This window comes from Rhea pennata, chromosome 1, assembly GCF_028389875.1.
Source record: "Rhea pennata isolate bPtePen1 chromosome 1, bPtePen1.pri, whole genome shotgun sequence".
Taxonomy (NCBI): Eukaryota; Metazoa; Chordata; class Aves; order Rheiformes; family Rheidae; genus Rhea; species Rhea pennata.
In genome coordinates, this window is record NC_084663.1 from 95,977,987 (window position 1) to 96,004,415 (window position 26,429).

A 26,429-nucleotide genomic window follows, 5' to 3' on the forward strand; every position below is an offset into this window, starting at 1 on the left:
GGCTTGTGGAATTTTTATTGTTAAAACCCACTGTAGTTATGTAAACACAAAATACTTTTTAATCTTTACGGTAGCTTGTTTTCTAATTCTGTTTTAGGTCATCAGCTGCTATTTCCGTGAGAGAGAACAATGGCACGTTTATCAGCACTTTGAATTTGTTGCTTTACAATGTGAGTATAAAACGTAGTAGTATGGAAATGGGATTAGCATAACAGAATGTAGACTCTTCTCCATTATGTGCTAGTCCCTTCCACTCCTTCCATGAAGACCCAGGTCTTTCATCTCGGTAGCTCTCTGATGCCCTTTTTGCTTGCCTGTGCCTGTTGTCTTGTATTCTTATGGCTGGCCTTTGAGGACACGTGCACTGACTTTTTGTTCTGAATTGATACAGTTCCTCAGTTTAAAGCTCTGTTTTTTCAGGTTCCAGTGCCATGTAAATAATCAGTTGTAGTAATAATATTCAAGCTTCGGAGTTCACATTTGTGGTGTTTGTTTTTATTATATATGTGAGTGTGCCTTTGCTCACATTTCTGTATATGTATACAAGTACACTGTACTGATTTTGAGACTGCTCTCTGCAGAATTCTGTAAAAAAAAATTTCTAGATCTATTCTCTCAGCAATAAACTATAGCACTTTTGCTGATTTCATTCCAAAGCTATAGCACATTGTACATGCTACCTCATTGCATGATTTTTCAGTCTTAAAGGTCAAAAATTTTAATAATGGCTTTCAAACAACACTTCTTTCTTACCTTTCTAGATAATTTAACTTGAATATGCATTATTGTATAAACTTTTATTATATGAATATGGATGGTGACAGTAAAACATGAAAAATGCACGGACCTCTACTTAACAGCAACATTAATCCCTGAAATGATATTTTGATGTTGATTAAAATTTTTATTCATACATTTTAAAACCGTGATTTAAATATCAATTTTTCAATCTGTCAAGCAACATTTTTGTAAATTATGAATCTGATTTTTTGCATTATTATTCATGCCATCATGATGTCGAGTTATAATTCATGCAACTGATTTAAAAGTCAATGCTTTATACTTTGAATATAATGAGCTATAAATATTGTAACAGGACATTTTCCAAAGGTATGTTTTTTTAAAAAATCATGTTTGTTTGACAGAACAGAGCTGAATAACAAGCTATAATGTGATAAAATGAAGATTATATTTCTCTCATTCTTAAATAAACTTATAAGCAAAACGATGGGGTGGAGGAGGGGCTACAAAATTTCTCTGCAAATGTGAGAATTGCCCACTGCTTGCATGTTGGTACTCTTCAGGACCTAGTTCTGCAAACATTGGGCTAACAACGTTAATATTTTTACTGAAAAAGTGCATTTGTTTCTCCCATACCAGCTGAAAAGATAAGTTTTCACTCTATCCCAATGAATTTACAAGTTGACAATGATTAATGGTGTTTCATTCTTCTGATTTCAGTCATATTATCTACTCAAGTAGTAGGTATTTTCCTAGTAGAAATAATATTGCCAAGGCTGGCAGATTCAAGAGCTGGATGTGCTCTTTTAAAGAGATGACCTGCTCTGACAGGTCGCAGAGTTGGTCTGTGTGTGCAAATATGGCTCCCCAGGCCTCCAGGACTGAGGAGGCTGAATATGGGGCTAGCTGTAAATTTTGGCTTGATTCCCTCTGAAAAATCATGTCTTCTACATAACTTATTCTTTCTTTGTACTGTCTACTGCTCTACTTGGTTTTGCCTGTGGCACTGAACCGATTTTTATTGTGGCACTTTCAAAATCCCGCTTTGCAAATTTTTATCATGTCTTGAGTGCTTTGACCTCCTATAGGAGACCTTTCTCAACATGTGGATTCCCTATACTTCCTGGAATAGCAATCTATCTAAGTGACATTACCTGTAAGTGCATTTTGATATGCTGAATTACGTCTGTCGCTCCAGACTTGTTTCATGGCATCTGTTGGTCATTGCGAAGAGCGACATTAATGATTCAGCCTATTACTGAAAAACTGACATTCTGTGACAGAGCATAATAAAACAACAGAATTTATTTGTGTGGGGGAAATACCCAACTTCCTTTTTTTGTTGTGTGTAGTTTTCTTGGAACTGCCTTTTTGAAATGTTAGCATATAAATGAGAATGTTTTGTTACTTAAAACCTTCAACAAGCGAATTTTCATGAAAGCTACATTTCAGCTGTCAGAATATGGGTATTCTACAGGTTGAGATATATGAAACTGCAGAGGCATTGCAGTCTTCACTAAACCAAAGGACTATAACAGTCTTTTCTGGCAAAGGGCTCAATGTGTCAGCCCAGTCAAGCCACTCCTTTAGAAAATGCATCAGCTGCTGTGTTAGGCAGTGAGGGACATACTGAGGTACTACCTTGTAATGACCTCTTTGTGAAGGGTACTTTTTCTTAATCGGTGATGAAACCACTTCATGAAATCGTAAATAGACAGATTCTCCAAAGTAGTTGTGTAGGATAAGGCCAGTCAGATGATAATGATCTTTACAGACAAACTTGCAAGGAAATGCCCTCACTGTTCTTTGCTTCTTCGCATTAAAGAGGACAAATTAAGTGACAGTCCTATAAAGAAAAAATCAAAAAAAAAAAAAAAAAAAGGGGGGGGGGTTCAGTTTATAAATAAGGAACGGTACCTCTCAGTTGTCACAGTAGGATTTCTGGTACACTGAGGCAATGTTTGTTTTTCAGGATTCAACCTACAGCCAGCAGCTCCATATCCCAAGTACAGGTTTACCTTTGAAAACCAAAATATATGCAGCTGTGAGAGCAACCAACCTTGATGGCAGGTACCATAAAGGATGTTATTTCTTGCCTTGCCAGATTTTAAGCTCTTGAGATTGTAAATTTATTCTCCAATTTATAAGCAACTGTTTTTCCTCATAGCCTTTTGTAGATTAAAAGGGTGGTTTGCATTTTGATAATTGTTCCTCTTGGCCAAAGGAAATCTTGTACTTCAAGCTGAATGCATGACTTGCTGCTGTCCTCATATCCTCCACACGTTTTCCTGAACTGTGCTTTAAACCTCATATTCCTGTTCTTTAAGAGAGATTCTCCTTGAGATCAAATAAGAAACTCATGAGCTTTTCAAAGCAGGTTATTTCTGGTGCTATGCGGTCGTGACTTCTGTAAGGAGGTAGATAACAAATAGATTGGTAGGAAGTTCTGTATAATGTTTGGCTTGCATGAAACTAGATTACTTGATTTATATCATTCTGCTACTGTAGTATATGCTGCTTAGTTTTGTAAGTCAGAGATAAAAACAGATGATATAGTGGGAATGCAGGATGACTTGTTAAATATAATAACTTGGCTTCAGTGTAACAGACTGCATTATCAGTTTGTATACCTGCCTCTACTGTGTTTTAGTCTTTTCTCTCTGACTCTCTGTCCCTTCTCTTACAATTATCTGTTCCCTGATTATTTATCACTTTGCTTCTTGTGCAGGTGGAATGTTTTGATGGACTACTGTTACACCACACCATCTGGTAATCCTAGTGACGATCTTCGATACGATCTTTTTTTCAGGTAGATCTTGTGCAAACACACTTTAAAATCACAGTTGCGGATCTCTTTGTTGTTCTAAACTATTTGGAAATCTAAGCAATATTAATTGAGAGATTGTGCTTACAGATAACATGTCAGAACTTACCCTGTTTGTGAACATACACATCAGAAACAAGTGCACAGTCATGAGAATTATGAAAGTGGTGAAGCATACCTCTAAAATAGATCTAGTAGAGTCCCTAGGAACCTCCAAACTAAATGGCTAAATTTAACATTTATTTTGCTAAAGGCAGGTAGGTAGGTACCCTTGCAGTGAATGACAATGATATAAAACATCGTAGAACCCAATTCAGGAAAACATATAAGTAAATGTTTAAAGATAAATGTATGCTGTTGCTGCTACTTTCAGTAATAACATATTTCCTTGAATTGGAATTGAAAGCATAAATAGCATGTTGACGTTATCTCAGTTTAAATCTCATCAGTGACAATTGCTGCAGGTACCACTTCATTTGGGATTACCTCTCTATACCAGTTAGCATATTGATTACTTTTTGCTTCAGGTCTCAGATTACTTTAGTCACTGGAATTAAATGGTTCCTTGGTAATGTCTGTGATGTTGCAAAACAAAACTGGACTGTTCTGTTGCAATGCATTTCAGCAGGTATTGTACAACCTAAACCGTATGATCCATGACTGCCCGTATAGAGTGTTATGGCTCTCTGTTCTTTTTTGTGGGGCTAAGACGTTGAATTTACTGTGTAAGTTACCTTACTCTCAGCTACTGGCTTCAAAAAGTGACGATACAAGTGCTCATCCTAGTTTTAATCTTCTCTACAAAAATTAGCTGTGACAAGGACCCACAGACAACTATAATTGAAAATGGCAAGAGCCAAATGGGCCGGTTTTCCTTTGAGGTGTTCCGCTTTGTGAAGCACAAGAACCAGAAGATGTCTACAGTCTTCCTTCACTGTGTGACAAAGCTTTGCAGAGCAGATGACTGTCCCTTTCTTGTGCCAGTAAGTTGAGTGGTTGGAAGTTCCTGTTAGTTATCTGGATATGAAATAGACACACTTTGGAATTATTTTACAACCAAATGCAGAGGCTGCTTGGTTGAACAAAAGGAAGATGACTTTTGGAGTCTGAAGTAGGGATGTCTGTCTTGTGTCTGAAAGCATGTAAAACAACTGATGAAGATTATGGCAATGCATATTATTATCCACAGGTAGAATAATACCAGACCTGCAAAGCACAAGTCATTGAGCATGGGAGAAAAGATATTTTCACATTTTGGTCCTTAATTTGTTATTAAAAGTAATCACTCTGAGGTAGCTCAAGAGCTGATATTCTTAGCGTAGCATCTGAAAAACAAGGTATCCACAATCACTGCATTTGAATATAAATGTTAGAATAATGGAAATTACTAATTATGGAAAAAATAAAGGTGTCCTAAGTGTTATAATGCTGACAAGGAGAATTTGAAAATACTTCTGATAGTGAAGAAAATTTTTCATCAGCTTCCCTATAGTTCATTACAGTCTTCCTTATAGTTTAGAAATAGTTCTTTTGTTGAACTTAAAAGTTCACGAGGCTGTGTCAGTTCAAAGATTACTTCATTTTAGGAACATTGGGATCAACAAATATATTTGGGAAATCAAAACTTTTGAATAAATATGGAATAGTCAGAGTTGATGTCGTCAGAATGTAGTATCATTTCCTACTGAATGACTTTTCATTTAGAATTTTAAGATATTATCACTGTTATGCTTTTGGCATTTTGTATGTTATTTTATACTTTTATGTTTAAGTAATTGTTTCTATTGAACTTATGTTCTGAAGATTTTGAAATTAGATAAATGCTCTTATTTCAGTGTCCAAGATTAAGATAGATGAAAAAGTTAGAAATGTTAATTAAAGATGGGTTCAAGATGATACAGTGCTGGGGATCATTTTGATATGAGCCATTGCTTTGTTGCTATTTAGAACTTCCTGGAAAATATGTGAACTTTAACTTGAAAAGTTTATTAGAATAGGGATAATAGCATCTTCTCTATCCCTAGTCAAGCAAAAAACATTTACTGGGAAAACAGACTATAAACAAAGCTTTGGGAAATTAGCTGCTGAAAATTTAGTGTACTATAAGATGGATCTTGTACATGACAGCAGTGCAAATCTGTAAATGAAATGAGGCAAAATACAACTGGAAGCCAGACATTTACAAAATGCACTTCTAGGGAATGTTGCAGCTGTTTTTGTTGTAAAGTAATTTAATGCATACTAAGAAATAAAATCGAAGTTGTAGTATTGCTTATAAAAGAACTTACATTAAAACTAGAAGCACAGAAGGGCAATAATTCCATTCTACTCTGAAACTGTGATTGTTTTGATTCATTGCTCAGATTTGCAGTAATAGAGAAAGAAGAGATGCTGGCAGGAGAACAACTGGGAGCCCTCAGAGCACCTCTGGCAATGCTGTAATCTCTGCTGGCCCCATCATTACAAGGAGTGGTAGGAATAAGTGAACTTTTTCAATATACTGCAGGAATTTCAAAAACCTGAAAAAATGCTTGGCAGTTTAATGAGAATTTGCAGTGATTCAGAGGCTGGATTCTCCATGAGTTTGCTGGGTATTTTGCAGCTGGTGGAGGCTGTTTTAAGGGAGGAGGGTGGGGAGGGACTGGGTACTTTTTTAATACTATTGGAGTCTTTGGTAGAACTTCTTAGCTAGTATTTGTGTTTGGCCCTCACATAGTTCCTCCCTACTCCTAGTAGAATCACTGCGGGATACAGTTAAGCATGTAAGGCGGTTATAAAAATCTGAACTCAGTGAGCTGACATCCTTCTTGTCAGATTTCACTGAAGAATACGGAATTTAAGGTACCATGTACACATCTCAATTTAAATTCTGAGATCAGATTGGAGATGTGAAAAAAATAAATGATTTGGCAGGTAATGAATATTCACTGTCACTTTCTGTTTGCTGTCTCTTCCAGTGTCATTTTAGGGGTTTTCAGTGCTGCATAAAGCTAATACATACTATGGGTAGGCTTCAGCTATAGAGAAAGAAATAGGACAAATGCTCTCTATTTTTAAACAAAGCAGGTCAAAATCTGATTTCTTATAGATTTAGGGTGAAATCCATGGGTTTATATTTTTATTCCTAGAGATATAAGAAAAGAAATTCTGAAAGTAGCCTGCAGTCTCTGAAAAATAGTTGTGACCACTGTTGACAACATAATGAAGATAAAGCATAAAAAAAAGTTTACTTAAAGATAAGCGTATCTTTCAGCAGTTTCAGATTTAGAGAGACCAGAACTGAATCTCATGTAGGAAAAATAACTGAAACACCTTGAGAATAAAATCCTTCCTCTTTTACATGCAATGTGGTTGCCCCCACATATACAAAGACAAAAATGACCTGTCAGAGTAAGGAACCATCTAGTGGGAGACCATTTAAAAAACCTGAATACACTGAATAATAATCAGCATTTCTGCAATTGGAACATATTTTTTTTTTTTTTTTTTTTGCTTTATACATGGCCCCAATTGAGTGCTCTTGCTCTTGTCATCTGATTAGTCAGCAAAAAAGTAAAAAACTTCAAAGTTGCATGCGTGAGTACTTATGGGAAATGAATGACAAATTTGCCCAGGCAAACATTTATGTTAGAGAAATGCTGCCTTAGTCAAGGAATGGAAACAAGATAAAGCTTGTTATCTAAGCAGTCCCTATTAAGTAATACAACTTATGGTTCAAATGCTGTAAGTTCTATTTTTACAAATAAAAAAAAAAAGGTCAATAACCTTTTAACACTGCATAATTTCAAACAAACCAAGATCTGTCCAGGAATTTGTAGTGATCCCAAAGTAAGAGTAGACTATTTTGTACATAAATTTGTTGACAACTGTTGTGTGATTTTTACTGAAACATGAATAGGGCTGAAAAGGGAAGGTAATCATTTTTCAAGTGTCTCTTATTTGAGATATGTAGCTAATGTTTTTATAGACTTAGAGAGACTTCTAAATGGGATGTTTTTGGAGCATCTCACTCCTGCTAATAGAAGCATGACTTGACAGGCAGGGCTTCAAAAAGCTGAGATTCAATTCTGAACTCCACTGCAAGTTTCCTGAGTGGAATTGGGCAAGTCACTTAATCTGACTTGTATTTCACTTCTCTTTCTAGAGCAAAAAGAAGGAATTAGTATTTCCTCCCACTGTCCCGTCACATTTTGAAAACACATTCATTAATAGTGTGAAGTGCGTGTGTACTATTGTCAAGCATAGAAAAGGATGCAGATTATGAGAACTTCAGGTTGATTGGAGCTAACAGGTTTGTGGATGATGTATGCCGTGGATGATGTATGCCATGGATACAGTGCTGGCTTGCTCTGGGAGGACTCGCCATCTCTGGGGCAGTGCTGCGTGGAGGTAGTTATGCTATTTTCAAGGCCAACAGTGGTCCAGTTTTAGTACAGCTACATTTGTGCAGAGCTGATAAGGCCTGCTCCACCTGAGTGACCAAGTTATGTGGCTGCATTTGCATGAATGTGTGGTCCTTCACTTGCCACATTTAGATTGGTGTTGCATCACTCACAGGTCTGGTCCCATGCATTTCAATGCCTCTGCAGAGGCAACTTGAGTTAGGCAGCTTTGCCCGTTATTCTGGTCTCCAGTTGTTCTGGTAACAAAGCTGTTTATGTAATTACCTTGATAGGAACTGAGAAGTGCTCAGTGCACTACTACAGATGACACTGTCCTTCAACTGTGTATTTCTGAGCTCTGGTTTCTAACACTGAGTTCTTTTCAGAGAAATATTATTCTTGTTGCTTAATCTAAAATAAGTCATTGCAGGAGAAATACACAGAAGAAAATGTTCTAGTGTCTGGGTATGGAAACAAAGCAAGTACCTGCTTGTGAAGGTGAAATTGTGTAGCTTTTGATGGATATCTCACTTAAAAATATAAGACAGGTGCTCAAAATAAATGCATATGTGAGCTGTACTTAGGAGTTGAACACACACAAAAAGCAAAAACAATGACAAGAAGTATAGTTTTGAGATGGACAGTGGTAAGTAAGCAAAAACTGAGGATGAAATAAAAGTGTGTCCCTGAATATAATGTCACTGTATTACTGTCAAGGAAAAAGTATGCGTGGTGAGAGGGCATTTTTGTAAACATTTTTTTTTTTTGTCAGTAATGCATTTTTATTTGAAAAACTCAGGTTAAAATATTTTGTCTATACAGATTATCCTGTAATACAGTTATCGGGAACTTACTTTCCTTATAAAGGAACTTACATGTAATATCATACTTATGATTGTATTTTTATTAAAAGGGACAGAATAGAATTGGGAACCTTTTCAAGTAAGTGGTTCCTGTGCTAAGTGTGCGTGCGTGCGTGGTGGGGTGGGAGGGGAAGAGTTACCTCAGAATACTACATGGCTTTATATTGGTGTGCTCACATTAAAAATTAAGAAGCTTCTTGTAATTAATGTTGCTGTCCTGTTTCTGCCGGACATTTTAACAGCTACTGGTCAGTGTTGTAAATATAGCTGATGTGCTTTGAAAATAAAGCTAGGACTACTGACTTTAGAGTTCAAGGTGGGGAGGAGATAGGCACAGGTGTTTGTAAAATATAATTTACCCATTTTTGTGTTTTAAACAGATGAGACACCAACCAACAATTCACAGCTTGGTAAGTTAATCAGAATTCCAAGAAATACAAAAGAGAGGGTTTATGTGAGTGCAATAGAACTGGGTAGGTAAACCATTTAGGCTCAGTATGCACTGAGCTGGAATGCTTTTTCTTTTTGGCTTGTTTTAGTCATTTAAATGAGTACATGCTGACATGATATAAAGAAAGCAATTGGTGAATCTGGAATGCTCAATTTAGTTTGTGTACCTGGCCCAACCAACTTCTAATCCATACAATGGAATTGAAATGAAAATCCACTACTCTGACATATGAGTGTGAGGGAACGTTGCAGCTGCCAGGAGCAAAATCACAAGTATAAGCAGTAAAATCTGTTCATACAACAGAAGAGTTGAACAGCAAAATGGTAATTATGGTGCTGTCCAGCTTGATTCACAGCTCAAAGTGAAAAAAGCCTGCTTCAGCTGCTATTTTCTTGGCATTTAACCACATGAACAGTCTATGGAGGAGCTTGGATAGAAATCATTATCTCTGCTAGGGTGATGAAGAAGACAGCCTGCAAAGGGAATTAGGTCTCTGAAGTTTAGGGCGATTCTCCTTTGGTCACCTGGAGGAATTGTTTCAGTCCCTCTGTTACTGTTCTCTGCTATTAAAGATTAGTAGCTAATGGCTAGGAAAGGACGATCAAATTTAAGTAAGCAGGGGTGAGGTCCATTGGGCCATCTCACTTTCTTGCTCAAAGTGGGACCCACTGGCATAAGCAACCTACCCTGTCCTTGGAGTCAAGTAGCTATCTGTTCTGCTCAGTCAACTGTGCAGGCTCCATAGAAGCAGCTACCTCTCCTTTCTGCCAGGGACCTTCTGTGAAGGGGCCCAGAAAAGCCTAGAGTAGCTTAGATGTCTGATACTAGAAACACCTGCTAAGGATCTTTATATGCTTTAGACTGAATTGTGGCTAAGCAGGATATCAGGGGAGAAATTCTTCCATTAACTTGTAGGCTGCAAGTCCTTACATGTCTGCCTTAATATTTTTTGAACAGTAATAGTCTTGCCTTAAATAGCACGTGGCAAGGTCAGTCACCAAGTATGAGGGATTATGCCTTATTAGTACCTTTACTGTGTTTATCCCCAGCATGATGGGTATTGAAAGAACAAACAGCTATTCTCTATGCTTACTTATACTTAGATAATACTACAGATACTCATTTTGCAGTTCAGCTTTCGTTCCTACTTGTAATTATTCTGTATATAACATTCTGTAATGGGCAGACAGTAGTATTTGGCACTGCTGAAAGATTCTAACCAGACTTACCTGTGCATTTTTGTTCTTCATGCAGCTCATCCAAATGGACCTCCTTTCCAGCTGAATGCAGTCACCAGCACACTGATTTCAGGTGTGGTCATCCTAGGAATCACAAGCATTTTTTTTTTCATATGTTCCTTAACTCTTCTGCGCAGAAAATGGCCCAACACCTCAGTTTTGAGTGGCATCCGAAACCCAGTTTTCAACTGAAAGTGGTGATTTACTTGCACTTTTTCTCTGGGGTTGCCTTTCTTGTCTGTGAAATATACTTCCATTAAAAAATAACAACAAGGCAAGATTCTGGCTGTATCCAGCTTCTATTCCACATACTTTTTATTTGTAGACTTGCTAGACATAGTTGTATAGATAAGCAGCAATGATATTGGTAACAATTCTAGGATATTATGAAAATCTCAATTGTTTGTAATCAGACTATATGACATTATGCCCATGGGTGTGCTGACAATAAAACTTGCATCTCCAGCTACTCAGTAAGGTATTAAAGCTGAAGATGGTTAAGATGAGAACTTCTCGAAGTATGCCATTCTTAAGCAAAACCTGATGCATTTGGAAGCGTTTGTAAGTTCATACATGCTTAGTAAGATAAGGTGCACTTTTATTTTGTCACGATTTGCACCGCAAATCTGAAAAACAACTGTGGGCTCAGGAGGAACTTTTCTCCTTGATATTGACTAAAAAGAACCAGAGGGAGGCTTAGAATAATGAATGACTTTTGCTTATTACTTATTTGGAATTTTTTTCTTATGATATGTCTTCCACTGAATTTTGGTTATAGCCCATGAAGTAAGCCAGGGCAGAATTTGGCTGAGTATCCTTCTTGAATCAAGTGTTTTAGGATAAATTGCACTTGGTCCCAGGGAACCATGCTGCAGTTTTTATTGAGATGGAAAAACTTTTCTACTAAAATCATTGAGAATATGAGTGACGGCTTTAAACCTAACTAAGGTTCAGCAGAAAGTTAGTTCTGCACACAGTCAAAACTGCTGTATCTTCCAGTTAAATTCTACCCCTATGAATTGTTCCAAGTGGAAGAAAAGAGAGAGTGACCCATTTTTCTTCCCCTCCTTGAATAAATAAATCAAACAAATAATGCCAAAACCTTCCTCATTCAAAATTATTTTTGGAGCCCAATTTGGCAGTTATTTTGAGTAAAACTCTCTGACATTCTCATTTGTAAGGGACAATTTTCTGCATGAATTTCAAAGTTCTCAAATTAGGCTTTCCATTATTTACTTGAAGAGTTGTAGATGAACACTTCAGCAGATACTTCCCATTGGAATATCTCCATTGCATGGATGAGGGAAAGTGGGGCAACTAGAAGAGTAACAGGCTTACAAGCAGTACCAGTCTGTTGACTCTAGCTAATCAGAGAAACCTCAGACTTATCTGAATTGTGTATGAGTGATCATGTGAAGTTGCTTGGAATAGACAAAAAAAGGCTGGTACTAGGGAAGCCACAGTAGGCACAACATATAGTAAGCTGGACTGGATAGGCAGTTGGGATTTTGGTCACAAATTCTGCAGTTAATTCAGAATTCCATTTTCATGTACTGTACCTATTGGTCTAGAAACACCTCATTAATATTTATCATTACCCTGTGTTAATCATGTCTGTTTTTGTTCATGTGATACAACTGGCTAATGATCAGGGCACTTTGGCTTTCAAGACTAAAGATGAATACAAACTTGTTCTTAGTTTTCTCTGATCCTGAAAATGCTATATAAAGGCCTGTTGTTCGCAGAACATCCACTGTGCTATAGTCTGGTACCCCTAACAACCAATACTGTGCCTGTTTTTCTCCAGTCTTAATACCTCAGAAACATTTTTTGCACTTCAGGGTTTAGGTCTGATGACATGTAAAACCTGATTGTTTAATAAAAATTATTTGAAACACTTCAGAATGAATGTTTTGTCTGATTATTTTCCCTTTCAAACTGCTGCAGTTTTATATTTGCTTTCAGTGACCTCCTCCTGCGAAGATGAAAACTAGACATGCTTATTTAAATTACAATTTGGTAAGAGCTTTCAGCATCCAGGATAAATTAATGCAGGTGTGGCTTTACTGGTCTGGTCCTCAAAGGGTGATGAAAAACTCTAGAGACTTGCGTCAAGGTCTGGATATACATAAAGTCAGATAATCTCTAACTTACTCATAAAGACAACTCACAGAAATTCCATAAATGTAATTTCCACTTCATAACTAGTAGCATTAGTTGAAAGTTTCCAGTGATGGAGATGCCACTGCTATCCTTAGTAAGCTGTTCCAGCAGTTGATTACTGTCTTTAGTACTTTGCTAGTCTGTTTCTAACCCTGAAGATGCTTAGCTTTGTTTTGCAGTCATTAGAAACTGTTGTGTCTTTGTCTGTGAGACTAAAGAGACTCCTTTTCTAAAAGAAATCTCTGATTTGTTTCCACCTAAAGATGCTTAGACTGTGCTAATTCATGTGTTGTCCTCTGATAATCTAAGCAGTTCATCTTCTACAGAGCATGTTTTCTAATCTTCTAAACAGCCTTATATTTTGGTTAAGATCACAGGGAAAAAAAAATGAATGCTGCTGCTGCTGCAAAAAAAAAAGAAAAATAAAAGCTATCATATAGCATCATACTTGTCCTACTGCAAGCTCTACTTCAGCTTGATTTTCTGGAAAAAGAGTCTGTTGCCTTTGTATAGAAAGAAGTAGTTTCCAGTAATTAACAAAGACTTGCCTGTCAAATTTTTAAGTCTTGAATGGCCTGTTATTATTGGATAACAATTTTTTAAAGTAATATTCAAAATGTTTTTCCTGTGTTAGTTAAAATTTCAAAAGTGGTCTGTTGTGTTAAGAGCTAGAATGTTATCCTGTGTTGCTTGTGTAACTTTCCCTCAGGCAAAAATTGTGTTAGGTGCAAAAGGGTGGTCCCACAGCAGTTAAATTAGTGAACAAGGTTCCTACAGTCAGCTGTAGGAGCCATGACTGAGCTTGTTATGGATAGAATATCTTTGTCTTGATCATTCATTAAATGAGATAAATATTTGTTGTGGATTCACAGGTGCAAAGTGCTATGTAAAAACAGGCTTAATCATTCACAAATTTGGCATGGGGATGCTTTAGGAATGTTTTTTATGGGAAGTAGTTATATTTGTGGAAACATCTCTACCCTGGTTTGTTTGAAAGAAGTTTACAGGCATTAGGGAACTCATGGAGGCCACAGCTTGTGGCCTCACCACTGTGACCAGTTTCCAGAAATAGGTTAAGTTAGGTGTGGAGTGAAAGTGCATAAAGGCTGCATGCTACTTTTTGAAGGGCAGAACCTTAGGTCAGAAGGCAAGGGGGCATGACTTGAAACCATAAGCTACATACAGCAAGAAGAGACTCCTGGCACCCGAGATGCCAAATTTTTAACAGATTTGTGAAGAAACTCTAGTCAAGTATGTAATGGGAATCTGATAGATTTCAAGTGAAATTAAAGTACTAAAAGAATACTGGCTCTGCTAATAAAACCAATTGTATTGAGTTGGCCATTAGCTATGTTTAAAAGCTGTGTTTGTGTGGAGGTTAGATGTGCCAGGTGCTAGTAAGCACAGCGTGCTTAAAGGCTCTCAGGTCGGTGAACCAAAATGCAGAAAAAAAACCAAACCAGACTCTAAGCTTAGGTCTAAATCCAAAAGAACTTAAAAAATCTATAGAGAGATGAAAACACTTCCTTGTCTTTTGTCTGTGGAGGAAATAAATAGCATATCCAGTTGGAGCTACACACACCACTGTTTCGGATAAATTGAGCTGATGTTTGACAAATAGGCCTTGGCAAGGGGAGCTGAAAGTAAATCATGTTTCCCACTTCATTTGGCAGATGATGTTTCTTACTCTTAGTTTTTTGATATCTCTTAGGCTTCACAAATACTCAGTAAGAAGCAGCCTTGGCTAGTTAAGCTACTCTTCATCTGGAGGAGGGACAGACAGGAGTATCGTGATAAACTGGGAAGTGTTCCAACTGTGGCAGATAAATCCTTCCTCAGGTTACACCCAATCTTTATTTCAATGCTATTTGGACCTTTCAGATGCTTTTCAGGCAGAAACACATTTTTTTTTTTTCCTAGTAATGTGATGGATGAGGAAGGGAGAGCAGAGAACAGCTCTACAGATTCATTAGTGACTGGACTGGCCCATTTAACACACTGGTAGTTTCCGAGTTGTATCATCACTCTTTGCCACGGCGTCTGTTTTGAAAAGTTTGCATAACTCTTCCATTATTTACTAGTTAGTAAGTAACTCTTTTCTAGACATTAACTTGTTTGTACAGTTAGGAAGCATGTTCCTCAGACAGATGAACAACACTTCTCAATTACACTTTCCGTTTTTGCCAAGTGATTTACCTTGTGAGAGAGTAAACTAGTTACTGCTGGCAAACCGAAGAGAGCTGCCAGCCAGCGAGATTGGAAATGCTGATAGTATATTTGTAGCCCACACTTTTGGGCTTCATGGCATAGTGTGGAAAGTGCTCTGTGCTAAACCAGGGCCAACACCAGTCCTTTTGACCAGGGAATACCACTTAATAATAACTCCAATGTTTTGCAAGTTAACTTGCAGTCTCCTGATAAAAGAAGAAGTCTTGAGTGGTTGACAAGATTTTTGGTATTCTAGAAATACAGTATCCTAGCGTGAGCAGACATCAAACTCTGTATACATCCTGAACTGGCTTATTTATGTTTAAAACCTAGGTCTCTGAGGTGCATTTATCAAATATGCTTATTTTGCATAAACATGAAAAAGGTTTGCTTCAGCATGTTTTCAACCAATTTCCCTGGAATGGAGAATGAATCAGGAGAGGCTGTGTGTTCCTGACAGCAACGTACTAAATAATCTCCTGTCAACATGAAGAGGCTGAATGATGTCCATTGCAGCTACACTTCAGAATGGGTAAGGCAAAATCTGCTCGCTTTTGTGACTGTTTTCCCCTGAGCACTTTTATCCTCTGTCTCCTAATTCAAATTGAGGTCTGCCTCCATTTAGTCAGTTTTATTATTCCTAGCAGGTGGTAACATCTGTCTGCTCAGCAGCTGCTTTGAGGGACAGGCATAAATAGTTCTTTGCTTGTTTGTTTTTTTTAAGCTGTTCAGAAAACTAAGAATTTTTACATTAATCAGGGGAATTCAGTGAATTGTACTCAGTATTATCACACGTTACTTTATATAGCAGGTATACCTGATTTTTTTCCCCCCTCCAAATAGTAGTGAATAAAAATAATAATTCTGTTAATTAGAATGTTAATGGCAAATGAACAGAAAGGCAAAAATTCAGTGTGGGCTCTGGACTGGATGATGCGTTTGGAGCATCAGTGACCGTGACTTAGTTCAGACTTGGAATTAGAGCAGACGTGGAATTATATTGGGTATTACAGCAAAATGCATGTGCATACATTCACCATGTATGTATCGTATGTGGGCTTGTATTGTTTCTGGAGGGAGTGACTTGTCACAGCAGCTCATTCACGGAGTCAAGCCTTGCTTACGGATGTCAGGGGCTACACAGCTGAGTCAGTGTTGTGTGGTGGAGTAATGTCTACAGAGATTCATCTCCCCTCCAAACATGTACCAGTAGATTGCACATGGCCATTGCAACACTGTAACTAATAGGAGGTTTGGGTAGAAGTACAGCCAGAAGCACTAAATGGGCATTCCCTGTTTGGACATCTGCTTCCAATCAAACTCATTTTTGTTTCTTGGGGCCCTTCTAGGACCTTTCCTGAGCCCTCCTAGGCTGTGGGTCCCACTGTGGTAGCACTCTGTATGTGCTTTATAATTTGACAAAGCAAGAACATAGCCTGGATGATGCTTTTGCTGCTTATTTGTGTTCCTGCCTATTGGTATTGCTGAGCAGTTTATTCCAGTATGTGCAAACTCCATATAGACTTGCCCTAGTGGGAACGCTGATTAAATATATTAATGGAGTTGAATGAGTTGATAGGAGATCACCGAGTCATACCCTCTTTGGAGAATTTTCTGCTGCTTTCCATAAACAAAAGCAGATCAGCAAGAGGGGCAAGTGGCAGAGCTATGGACTTGGGCAGTGGGGAAGGCAGCCCCTGTAGAATGGACTGTCTCAGCAGCTGATAAAACCAGTGACTTGTCAGGTTGCAGGGAAGAGAAACTTTATTCCCTGCCTGCAGTCACCTAGCATCAAAGGCTAGTAGCCACGTTGTATAACAGGACTGGATAACATTTTAGGACATTTGGCCCGTAGCTGCATGTCTGTTCTTGGCTGAGTATACCTCTTAGGGCATTTTGTGTGTATGGTAAACTCCATAGGATAAACTAGGTAGGTCTATATAATCCTTCAGTAATCTACTTTGCTACTGAGCTTGCAATATTGGACAAAGTTAGTTTCCCCTTGTACAGATCACTTATTCACCAAGAACAGGATTTTTTTTGGCTTTGACTTTTTGACATTCTCAGCACAGTTAACTGGGAAAATCTTTTATCAGTACTCACAGACAACTGCACTGGTACACTGATTGGAGAAGAACTTAAGTGTGGAAGCCTTTATTAAATTAATGACATTTATTAAAAGATGCTTGAGTCCATCAGGCTAAATTTGTGGGTGTGGTTTGAATCAGAAAGCTCTTAACTTAGATAATGTTAAACATCTCAGACATGCTTTTAGGATGGTCCTGTTTCAGCCATTACTCTTTTTACTCCTTTAGAAGTAAAAAATTAGGGAAAAAATAAATTAGGAAAAATATGAAAAAAAGGAGAAAAATTATTTTGTTGAACTTGAAACTGGTATGACTTCACAATGGTACTCTTTCTTCAGCATTTTTCAGTTGGGGATCTGCAAATTCTTTAGGTGTGTTAAGTCCCCAAAGCCTTCTACTCTCCAGTCTGAATTTCTTTCCCTCACAGGACAAGTGATCCAGCCTCAGACAATCTTCGTTACCCTGTGCTGGACTTGCTCCAGTTTACCCAGGCCTTCCTTGTACTGGAAGGCCCCAAACCGGATAGTATTCTAGAAGTGGTCTAACAAGGTCTGAGTAGAGGGAGATAATCACTTCCCTTGAAATACTGACTGTGCTCCTTTCAATACAGCCTAGGTCACGGGTGACATTCTTTGTTGCCAGGGCCCGCTACTGGCCTCTGGGCACCGTACTGTCTACCAAGATGCTCAGGTCTTTTTCAGCAGAACTGCTCCCCAGACAGTCAGTCCCCAGCTTGTATTGTTGCGAGGGGTTATTCCCACCCAGATGTAGGACTTTGTCCTTGTTGAATTTCATAAAGTTACTACTGGCCCATTCCACCAGCCTCTTTAGATCCTTCTAAATGATAGTGCTTCCATTCAGAAGCATATTGACCCATCCCACGAATCTGGTTTCACTTGCAAGCTTGATGAGAGTGTGCTTTGTCACAGCCTCCAGGTCATTGATGAAGACATTAAACAGAACAGGTCTCGAGACAGACTTCTGTGGCACTCCACTTGTTGTCAGCAGCCAGGCAGAGTGTAACCCATTAATTACTGCTCTCTAAGCCTGATCATCCAACCAAATTATTGGTGACCTAATTGTCTGTCTGACAGATAGACAATTGTCTATCTATCCAGACTGTAACATTTTAATTTGGGTAGAAGAATACTGTGGGAGGCAGTGTTTGAAAACCTTACTGAAGTGGAGGTAAGTGACATCTGCTTTGCACTTAACCACAAATCTAGTCATTTTATCATAAAAAACAGGTTAGTTTTACCCTAGGTAAATCCATGCTGACTTTTGACAGTCAACTTCTCCTTTATGTACCCAGGAATGTGTTCCAAGAGGACCTGCTTCATGATTTTACTCCATGATTGCTCCAAGTGCTAAAGAGCCCTTGAGATTTAACCCATGAGGCCTTAGTGTTGTCACCTGCAAGTAACTGTGAAATTCACTATTGAAATCTGTTTCCCATCCACCAGTGGCAACAGTGGCCTACAGTTGCTACCAATTCCTCTGTTTGTTCAACTGGACGAGATTGTTGCAGTGCCCTTCAAGGTGCGTGTCTTGCTGAACTAGGATAGTTTCAAAGCAATGCATGAGAAGCAGGATATTGCCTTGTGGACCCTTGTTTCTTTTACTGAAGAAGTTGTAATATGTAATGAATGAGGCAAGGAAGTGCTTTAAGAGAGGATAGTCATGTAATTAAGGTAGCTGCTTCCTGGTCTGCCAATTTAGACCATGCTTCTGGATCAGTCCATGGTTAGACATAACAAGATTGTATTGTCAGATTGAACAGACTCCAGGCTGTGTGCCTTGGTTGTTCACCTTGCCCATGAATCCAGTCTACTCGAGCTGATGTCTTGACGATATTCCTTGCTGCCCTTTTTTTTGGGGGGGGAGGGGAGAGGTGGTGGATGGATGCATGCCTTCTCTGGTTCCTGACCTAGGCCTGCCTTGACTGCAGCCTTTCTGCCGTTTCTAGCCAGCCTGGCTTAAGCACAACCATCGTCAGAGCTGTGACAGTGCAGCCCCTGCTGAGTTTGTCCGATTCTGAGTATTGCTGCCCTCCCTGCTTTGGTAGGGAACACTTGAGCCACGCTTCTCAGGTGGATGCCACTTTCTCAGTTTCTCTTTACCTGGGATAGATCACAAGGGCTCAGAGTTACAGTAAAAAGAGTACATAATGAGAAACAGTGTAGAAAATGAGTTCTTGTTTTGGTAAATGTCAAACCTGTTGATTCTCTAGGTAAGTCTTAGGCAAATAAATCTTGATGCTCAATACATTGAGCATGCACTGCTTGTATCATTATATTGGGGAGCATAAATTCTAGCAAGAAATGCTAAACAACAACAAAACCTTATGGTCATACATTTGCATTTACTTCATAATTAAAGACTAAAAAATTTGTCTTAATAGCTTTTTTATAGTTTGGGAGTGGAGTTGCGCAAAAAGTTGCCAGTCCACTTTGATTTACATGGATGTGAAACCAATATGAAGGCATTTAATAAAATAAGGCAAGCAGTGTGCTTATGTATTTCCTCAGCTGTTTATTCATACGATTTGTACCAGTTTGCTCTGATGCTGCAGAGGCTATTTACCTTTCTTATTATTTTATAAGCTTTGCCCAGGAAGAAATCTGGAGGGAGACTCTTACACCCTGTTTCTTGTTTCTGTTTCTGTGTCTGATTTAGTTAGTTCTGCTTATAGGTGTGTTGGGGTTGCCAATCATCTCTTCTAAGGTAGGTTTGGAGACTGCATGTCTTTGCCTGGCTGCAGACAAAGAAGCTGAGCTTTGCTGCTGTTTATATTGTCATAAAACAACATCCCCCTGCGAGAAATGTGTCTGTATGATCATAAGGGTGTGAATATACAGCAGAACAGATTATGGTATCTATGTATGCTGATTCAATGCGGTAAAAACAGTCCAGCCTCTCAAGCAGTTGCCTCACAAATGGTTCCCATTTGAATTGCTGAATGAAACATTGAAGCGGGCTTATTTTATAGCAAAGTGTGAATTCTGTGATGTAAGTTGCATGCTTCCTTTTTTTCCCTCTCTTTTCATTCTTTTAATGGTTCTGTTTCCTCTGAAATTTTAGTTTCCCACCTCAGAAGCTCTCTGAAGCGTCTTTCCTTCTATATTCTCACTTTTTGAAGGTCTTCCTCAGTATTACTAAAAGAGTCCTTCACCTTCTAATTTCTGCTGTAACTCACTGGTGTCTGTATAGATCTTCTATAGTGCTTCTGTTTCTCTGCTCTTTCAAAAATGCTAGGGACAGTAGGAAAGGTATTTAAAGAGGAAAATAATAAATAGCAAGGTGATTTTTTCTCAGTGTGATTTTTGTGGGATGCACTTGGCTCTGTATTTGCTAAGATCTAGCAATGAAAAACAGGATCTGCTTATAATAGCAAAGTAGTCTTTGGAAAGTTTTTTCTGTGAAAATTATCTATATATCCTCCTGTCTTGGCTGAAACATCTTTTATCTTCCTAGACTTTAAGAAATGTTTTAGAACTTAATCAGTCTGTGTTTCACTGTAATTTGGTGACTTAGCTGGTCATGGTTTGCTCCAATGAAATGTAAAACTAGAGTATTAGCGTACAGAGAACACATGAACTATGGAGATTATAAGAAGAGCTTAGAAAAGCATTGCTTGTTCTAATTTTATTCATTCTGTCATTTGAAGATCTGCGATACTTTAAAATCAGAGAGAGAGAAAGAGGTTTCGGTGGGAATGGATGTAGTCTAGGGAAATAGGAAGAAAGTCTCATGTAAAAAAAATATATTCTTCCTCCTGATAGCTGACCACCTGGCAGACTTTGGGAGGGTTTTGAATGCTGTCCTTCCATAGAAGTGAAGCCATGCTGGGGAGCCAGTTCCTTGTAGTGCTGTTATGTGTCTATGAAATAAAACACACATCTTAAAATTGTGTGTTATTTTAAGGTAATTCTATCTCATTTTAAGATAAGTGTATTTAGAGGTGGTAGAAGGTGGGAGAAGATGCTTGGGTTTGGTACTGTTTGGGTTTGGTTAGTACCTAAACGTGAAGATTGGGAAGATGAGTTGTTAGCTAGGACTTGCATGTCTCCTTGATAACAGGATAAGGGTACTAGTTACATGCTGTGTCCTATTCCCTTGAAACAAGCCTTTACAATCCTCAAGTGAAAGCTTATTTACTTAGGGGGCAGCATATCACTGCTTGAGTAAGCGACTGTGAGACCAGCTAAAGTATGAAGTTGCAGTTGTGAGCGACACTGTGATAATTGCCCACATTCACTAGCTTTCACTGTTGGGTAATTTGTTTGGGTATCCAATGTTGGATAATTACCCCACATTAGGTGGGGTAATTAGATACATAATGTGGGGTAATTATCAGAAGATAATTACCAAAAGTACTATAAATCCATGCCCTACTTTACAGTCTAAGTTGTTCATGAGGACAACTGTGTGCTTTTTGGAGCGCATGCTGCCTGCCTCCTCCTACGCTGGATTAGTACTAGTGGTGATCCCCCAAAGGGAGTAAATATTTAATAGTGTGAGCCAGGTAATGACATAAAAGCAGGAAGGAGTCAGAATTAAGACCAATGAGCAAGAGTGAAAAGAGGTTTTGCAAGGAAAAGTTGAAAATAAATCAAGCCTAGAATCTTTTTCTTAATTCAGACTGGAATTGTTTTAAACATGTATTGTAGCACCTTCCTGAATGGACGCGTCAACAAGCTAAATTGTAGATAGGGACAGCAGTGCTCTGAAGGATATATATATATATATATATTTTAATGATTAGGGAATAAAGTATAACAGCAGTAAACTAGCAAATATTACGAGTGGTATACAGCTCCAAGCAGCTTGTTAGTGGTTGTACTATTTTGTTTCTGAACCAGCATGTTTCCAGATCAATTTAAGTCAGCATGAGGGAATTCTAAGTTGCTGCTATTGTAAGTTAATGTTAGTAAATTTACTGAGGCATCGTATAACGGGAATCATTAAGGATAGCATACTTAATGTCCTGGTGTCAGCAATGTAGATGTAAGCTCAGAGGCTGTTCATATTAGCACTGCTTATAGCATTGTTTATATCAGATTGTTGCTCATAACAGTGTGGGGAAAATACTTGTTTTGCAGTTGTCACTGTTATATCTGGTAGTAGGGAGAAGAAACCATAGTGATATTAAAGATCAGCATAAAAAAGATAAAATGTATGACATATTTATGTATCTGTGCGTAAAAAGATGACCTATAATTCTTGATCTTATCTCTTGCCTTCTGTTGCAAGATATAAAGCTGTTGTCCTGCAGTTTTCTGATGACAGCTCAATACCTCTTTCCTACTGGGACCAGTACATCCCACAAATAGCAGGAGGATTCAGAGCCCTGCAGCCAGTATTATCCATCTTGGTATTTTATATCATGTCTGTCAATCAGAGTATTAAGCAAGGCCATTTTGCATCACCCAGATGAGTTCTGAGAAAATGACTTTGTGCTGCAAAGTACGATTGTACGTTGTACTGCAATATGATGAGATTCTTTATTCTTATGATATGGCCACATTGTTTGTTTGTTTTCCACGGACAAAGGACAAGCAGATGCATTTTGTTAGCTGTGTAGTAAACTCCTTGGTGATAGCAAGGAGCAATAAGTTGCTTTTTCAGAGATACTAATAGAATATTTAAAAGGTAGCACCAAATGCAAAAATAGCATATTTCCTATTATATTACATATTTTTATCCTCTGTAGAAAAAAGGCAAACAAATTTAGGAAACAGCTTGAACTTTTGAAGTGAACAGCACCTTTTTTGACTTAAAAGATCTTAAGAGTCTATATACCCAGCTCAGACCTGTCCTTCCAAAATTAGCCCTGGAGTAAACTGCTTCAAGGTGGGGAATCCCTCTGGCTTGGAGGAAAGGCAGGAAAGCCACTGGTGGAGGTGGAGCCCTTAAGAGCAACTGTCAAAGAAGTACCAAGAAGCAAAAAAGAAAGAAAAAAATTACTTTAGCTTCAGTGATCTCATAATCTAGGATCCTCAGGATACGGCTCCCTTTTGCTTGCAGGCAAGATGGGTAATAAATAAATCATACATTGCAGTGAATGCTAATATGGTACTGAGGATGTTACTAGGCAATCAAGCACAAGCAATCTTCTGCGCTGTCATATGGAAGAATGATATATTTAAAGGCTGTAATTTTAGACTTTATAATATCCCTATCTTAGCTAAGGCACGTATGTATTCCTTGATAGATGTCAATCAATTAATATGGATTTATGATTAAGTAGATTTCTGGATGTGTGTTTTGACTATCTTCTATCAATGTGTGTCAAGTATGTGCTTTGTACCTTCATTAATGGGGAAACTTGATTTGCTGACGTGCTTATGTGCAGAGTGCTCTGAGGCCTGTCTGAGCTCGTTTTGTTCTCTTGATGGCAGGCTTTGCCTTGCTATGTTTTTTTCACAGCTAAGCAGTTAGGTCTGGAAGTAGCCTTAGATCTGTCTTGCAGAACTCAGGCCTGACGGTGGTTTTTCAGGTCAGATATCCCACTTCAGAGCAGGTAGGATAGCATCATCATTACGTTAGTGTTGTTTTGGCCTTACTGCCATACTTTAAGTTAACAGCAAAACTGCCAAAAATCTAGAAGTTACAGTAGTGCTTGACAGTTCTGTTTGTGACTGGATTCCGATATCTATCCTTTGTTTTTGCTGTTTTTTCCCTGCTTTAAGCTGTTATGGGAATGAGACTCAGGACCTGAAGAGTTTTCAAAAGAAGCAAAGAAAGCTGCTTCATTCTTGGAAGGCACCTCTGTACTCACTATGAAGATCAGTTAACTGCTTATATAGGAGATTTAAGCAGCTGTACTTTGCACTGCCTGATTTTTTTCAAATGATTTACTAAGCACTCTAACTTTTAAGGAAGCTGAGAGGGATTCACCTCTGAATTGTCAGTTCAGTAATGCCCTAGTCCTCAAATTAAAGGAATGGTCACTAAGGGTGATGTTTGCGTGCCTAAACATAGGTAACAGACACTTTAAAAATAAAGTGACACTTTAGACATGTTAGAGTATTCTGCCTGGTCTCTGGTTGTCTCTCAAAGATGTCTCCTGTAGGTCTTGGTTGCACTAGTGTACTAGGTGTCCACATTTATGAGCCTGAACTGCTCCTCTGCTTTTCATCCCTCTGATTTTGGTTCAGTTGCTAAAGAGCAGCATAAGAAGATACTGGAAAGACTGAGTTTCAGGTCAGTGGAGGATGCTGACACAATACTTATTCATTCCTGAAAGATCAAGAAGACAGGTTGTATAGGAAAGACTATTTATAGTAATGTCAGAAGAGACAGAAAATACTCATTATTTCCCTTGGAATAGAGAATGGGAGATAATTCCATGTCAATAATGAAAGGCATTCCAACACTCCTCTTTTTCTAGCCTATCATATTTATTAATTTCAGTGAGAATTATGAGGCTTTTGGCCTCTTCATTCTGCAAGTCTACAGTTGTGTTATGGTGCAAATTTAGGAATAAGGAGTCATTTAACAAAACAGAATGGCAAGGAGATTTCGGTCAACGAAGAATAGTATTACTGTATATACTCCAGCACTCACAGCAAAATCACAGACTTTTCTCCTGTTATCCAGATACAGCTGTAGCGAAAAAGCTCACTAGATTAATCATTGGACTGCATAGGGCAAATAATGGCTAACCTTGGAATATAAGCATAGAGCCTCAGTGACTTCAGATAATAACCTGTGGGTTGATTTTTATTTTTACATTTATTAAGTCAACTATGAAGGGAGTAGATGAGATATATGGGAACTTATTTTTCTCATATTCTTGATGTCCTCTGAGAGAATGGCAGAGGGAAAACAGTGCACTCAGAGACCTATTAATATCTTCAGACATACTGTGCAAACCTTGAAACAACCTCTCTCTCCATACGAGAAGACAGGGATATTATTTTATTTGTAAGGTGGCAGGAGGTGAGGTGTAGGAGAACCAAAAACACCAGAATGATAGCATAGACTTAACCCATGCTTAGGAATGAAAGTGAAGGTATCACAGAAAGAAGAAGAGAATAATTTTAGAGGTTAGTTAAACCAACTAACCTCCCTAAACATTAGATGACATAGGAGTAACTCAGAAGTGTTATTTGAAGAAAGATATCTTCCAAGTTGTGCTCCTTCTATTTCTTATAGCAATTATCTATCAGCAGATACTAGAAAGTCAGTATTACTTTTGTGAGAAGCCATTGATGTTTTAGGAAATTGCTGCTGCTTCTTTTTTTTTCTTTCTTTTTCTTTTTTTTCTCCCCCTCCTGTGCTAGAGGCTTTTATTAGCCAAGACCTAGTGGTGATTGATTCTTGGAAGGAAGGAATGACATTTGAATAGTCAGAGCTGCAGTGACCTACTTCTCATAATAGCTTGATAAGAAGCTTCACAATGGATTGTTCTTCCAAAGAGCTCTATCTTTCAAAAGCATTTGCTTCATGGGAATTTTAATCTCATGTCTGTCCTTTGGTAGCTAATTAAACATGTGAAAATATAAAGATTACCCTATGAGTGAATTTGCAAAACTGTGTTTGAAATGAGTTAAATGTAGCAGTAAGTGGATCTTGACTAATATGTCAAAACACGAGAAGTACTACATGTCACAGTAAGTAAACTCGCATTTGGAGCAGAGCGTAGGGGTGATGGTGTGTGTCTGGGACTTGATACATTGTTCTTGCTTGGATTGCTTGTTTACCTCCATCTTCTGCCTCTGGTTTGGAAAAGCTCCTTAGCTGCCAGCACACTCTTTCTGCCCTCCATGTTACTCATTATCTTCTCTCTTGTTTTTGTATCCTTGTCTCCAGTCCACAGTTTTCTTCCTTTTCCTTCTCTATTATTTATTGTGCCTTCATGACTTCTGCAGTTTTAGCATAAAGATGATGTGTATACCTCTGCTGCTAGCTTTAAATCATGGCTTAATTTTGAGATGAATAATTCATTCTAGCATTTGCTTTGATTACCAAATAAACACACAACATAAAGTGCAATACAACAATGTATTAAATAGTTTACAAGGAAATTAAAGAAAAGAACATCAATGTGTATAAAATCTTCACTTTCCCAACTTCATGATGTGGGGGGAGGATGTTAAATAATGGTAAATAGATCTTCTTAAAGTTAACTTTTTTGTAGTTTAATTTTGAGGCTTTTTATGTCAATAACTCACTACCATGTAACAAATTCATGAACGATTTAAGACAATGATCTTTTGGCTGCTTTTCAAATCAATAGGAATAAATGAGGCATTTCCACAGTTATTTTTTCATTGAAATAAAGCTACATTTCTCTTAGGATGGTTTCATGGAAATAGGCTTCCACAATTAGAAATAACTTAGCAATGATCCATGTCACAAAAAAGAAAAACTTTTCCCTCAAACCAGACAAAAGACCAGACAAAATCCCTCTCCCCAATAGAAATGCCCCCACAGAAGATCATCTTTCTGTTCTTGTTTTTTCATT

The 26,429-nt window shown here is 38.0% G+C and overlaps 1 protein-coding gene across 3 annotated transcripts in view; it reads left to right on the forward strand.

Annotated features, from left to right (window-relative positions):
• ZPLD1 (zona pellucida like domain containing 1) overlaps positions 1-10,691 on the forward strand; it is a 36,067-nt gene extending 25,376 nt beyond the window's left edge. For all 3 annotated transcript variants that reach the window (XM_062572393.1, XM_062572383.1, XM_062572402.1), the window contains 7 exons: positions 98-170; positions 2,714-2,811; positions 3,470-3,550; positions 4,377-4,548; positions 5,929-6,037; positions 9,191-9,220; positions 10,516-10,691. In XM_062572393.1, coding sequence (XP_062428377.1) covers positions 98-170; positions 2,714-2,811; positions 3,470-3,550; positions 4,377-4,548; positions 5,929-6,037; positions 9,191-9,220; positions 10,516-10,691 — 739 coding nt within the window. The remainder of the gene's footprint in view (positions 1-97; positions 171-2,713; positions 2,812-3,469; positions 3,551-4,376; positions 4,549-5,928; positions 6,038-9,190; positions 9,221-10,515) is intronic.
• Positions 10,692-26,429: the final 15,738 nt, after the last annotated feature.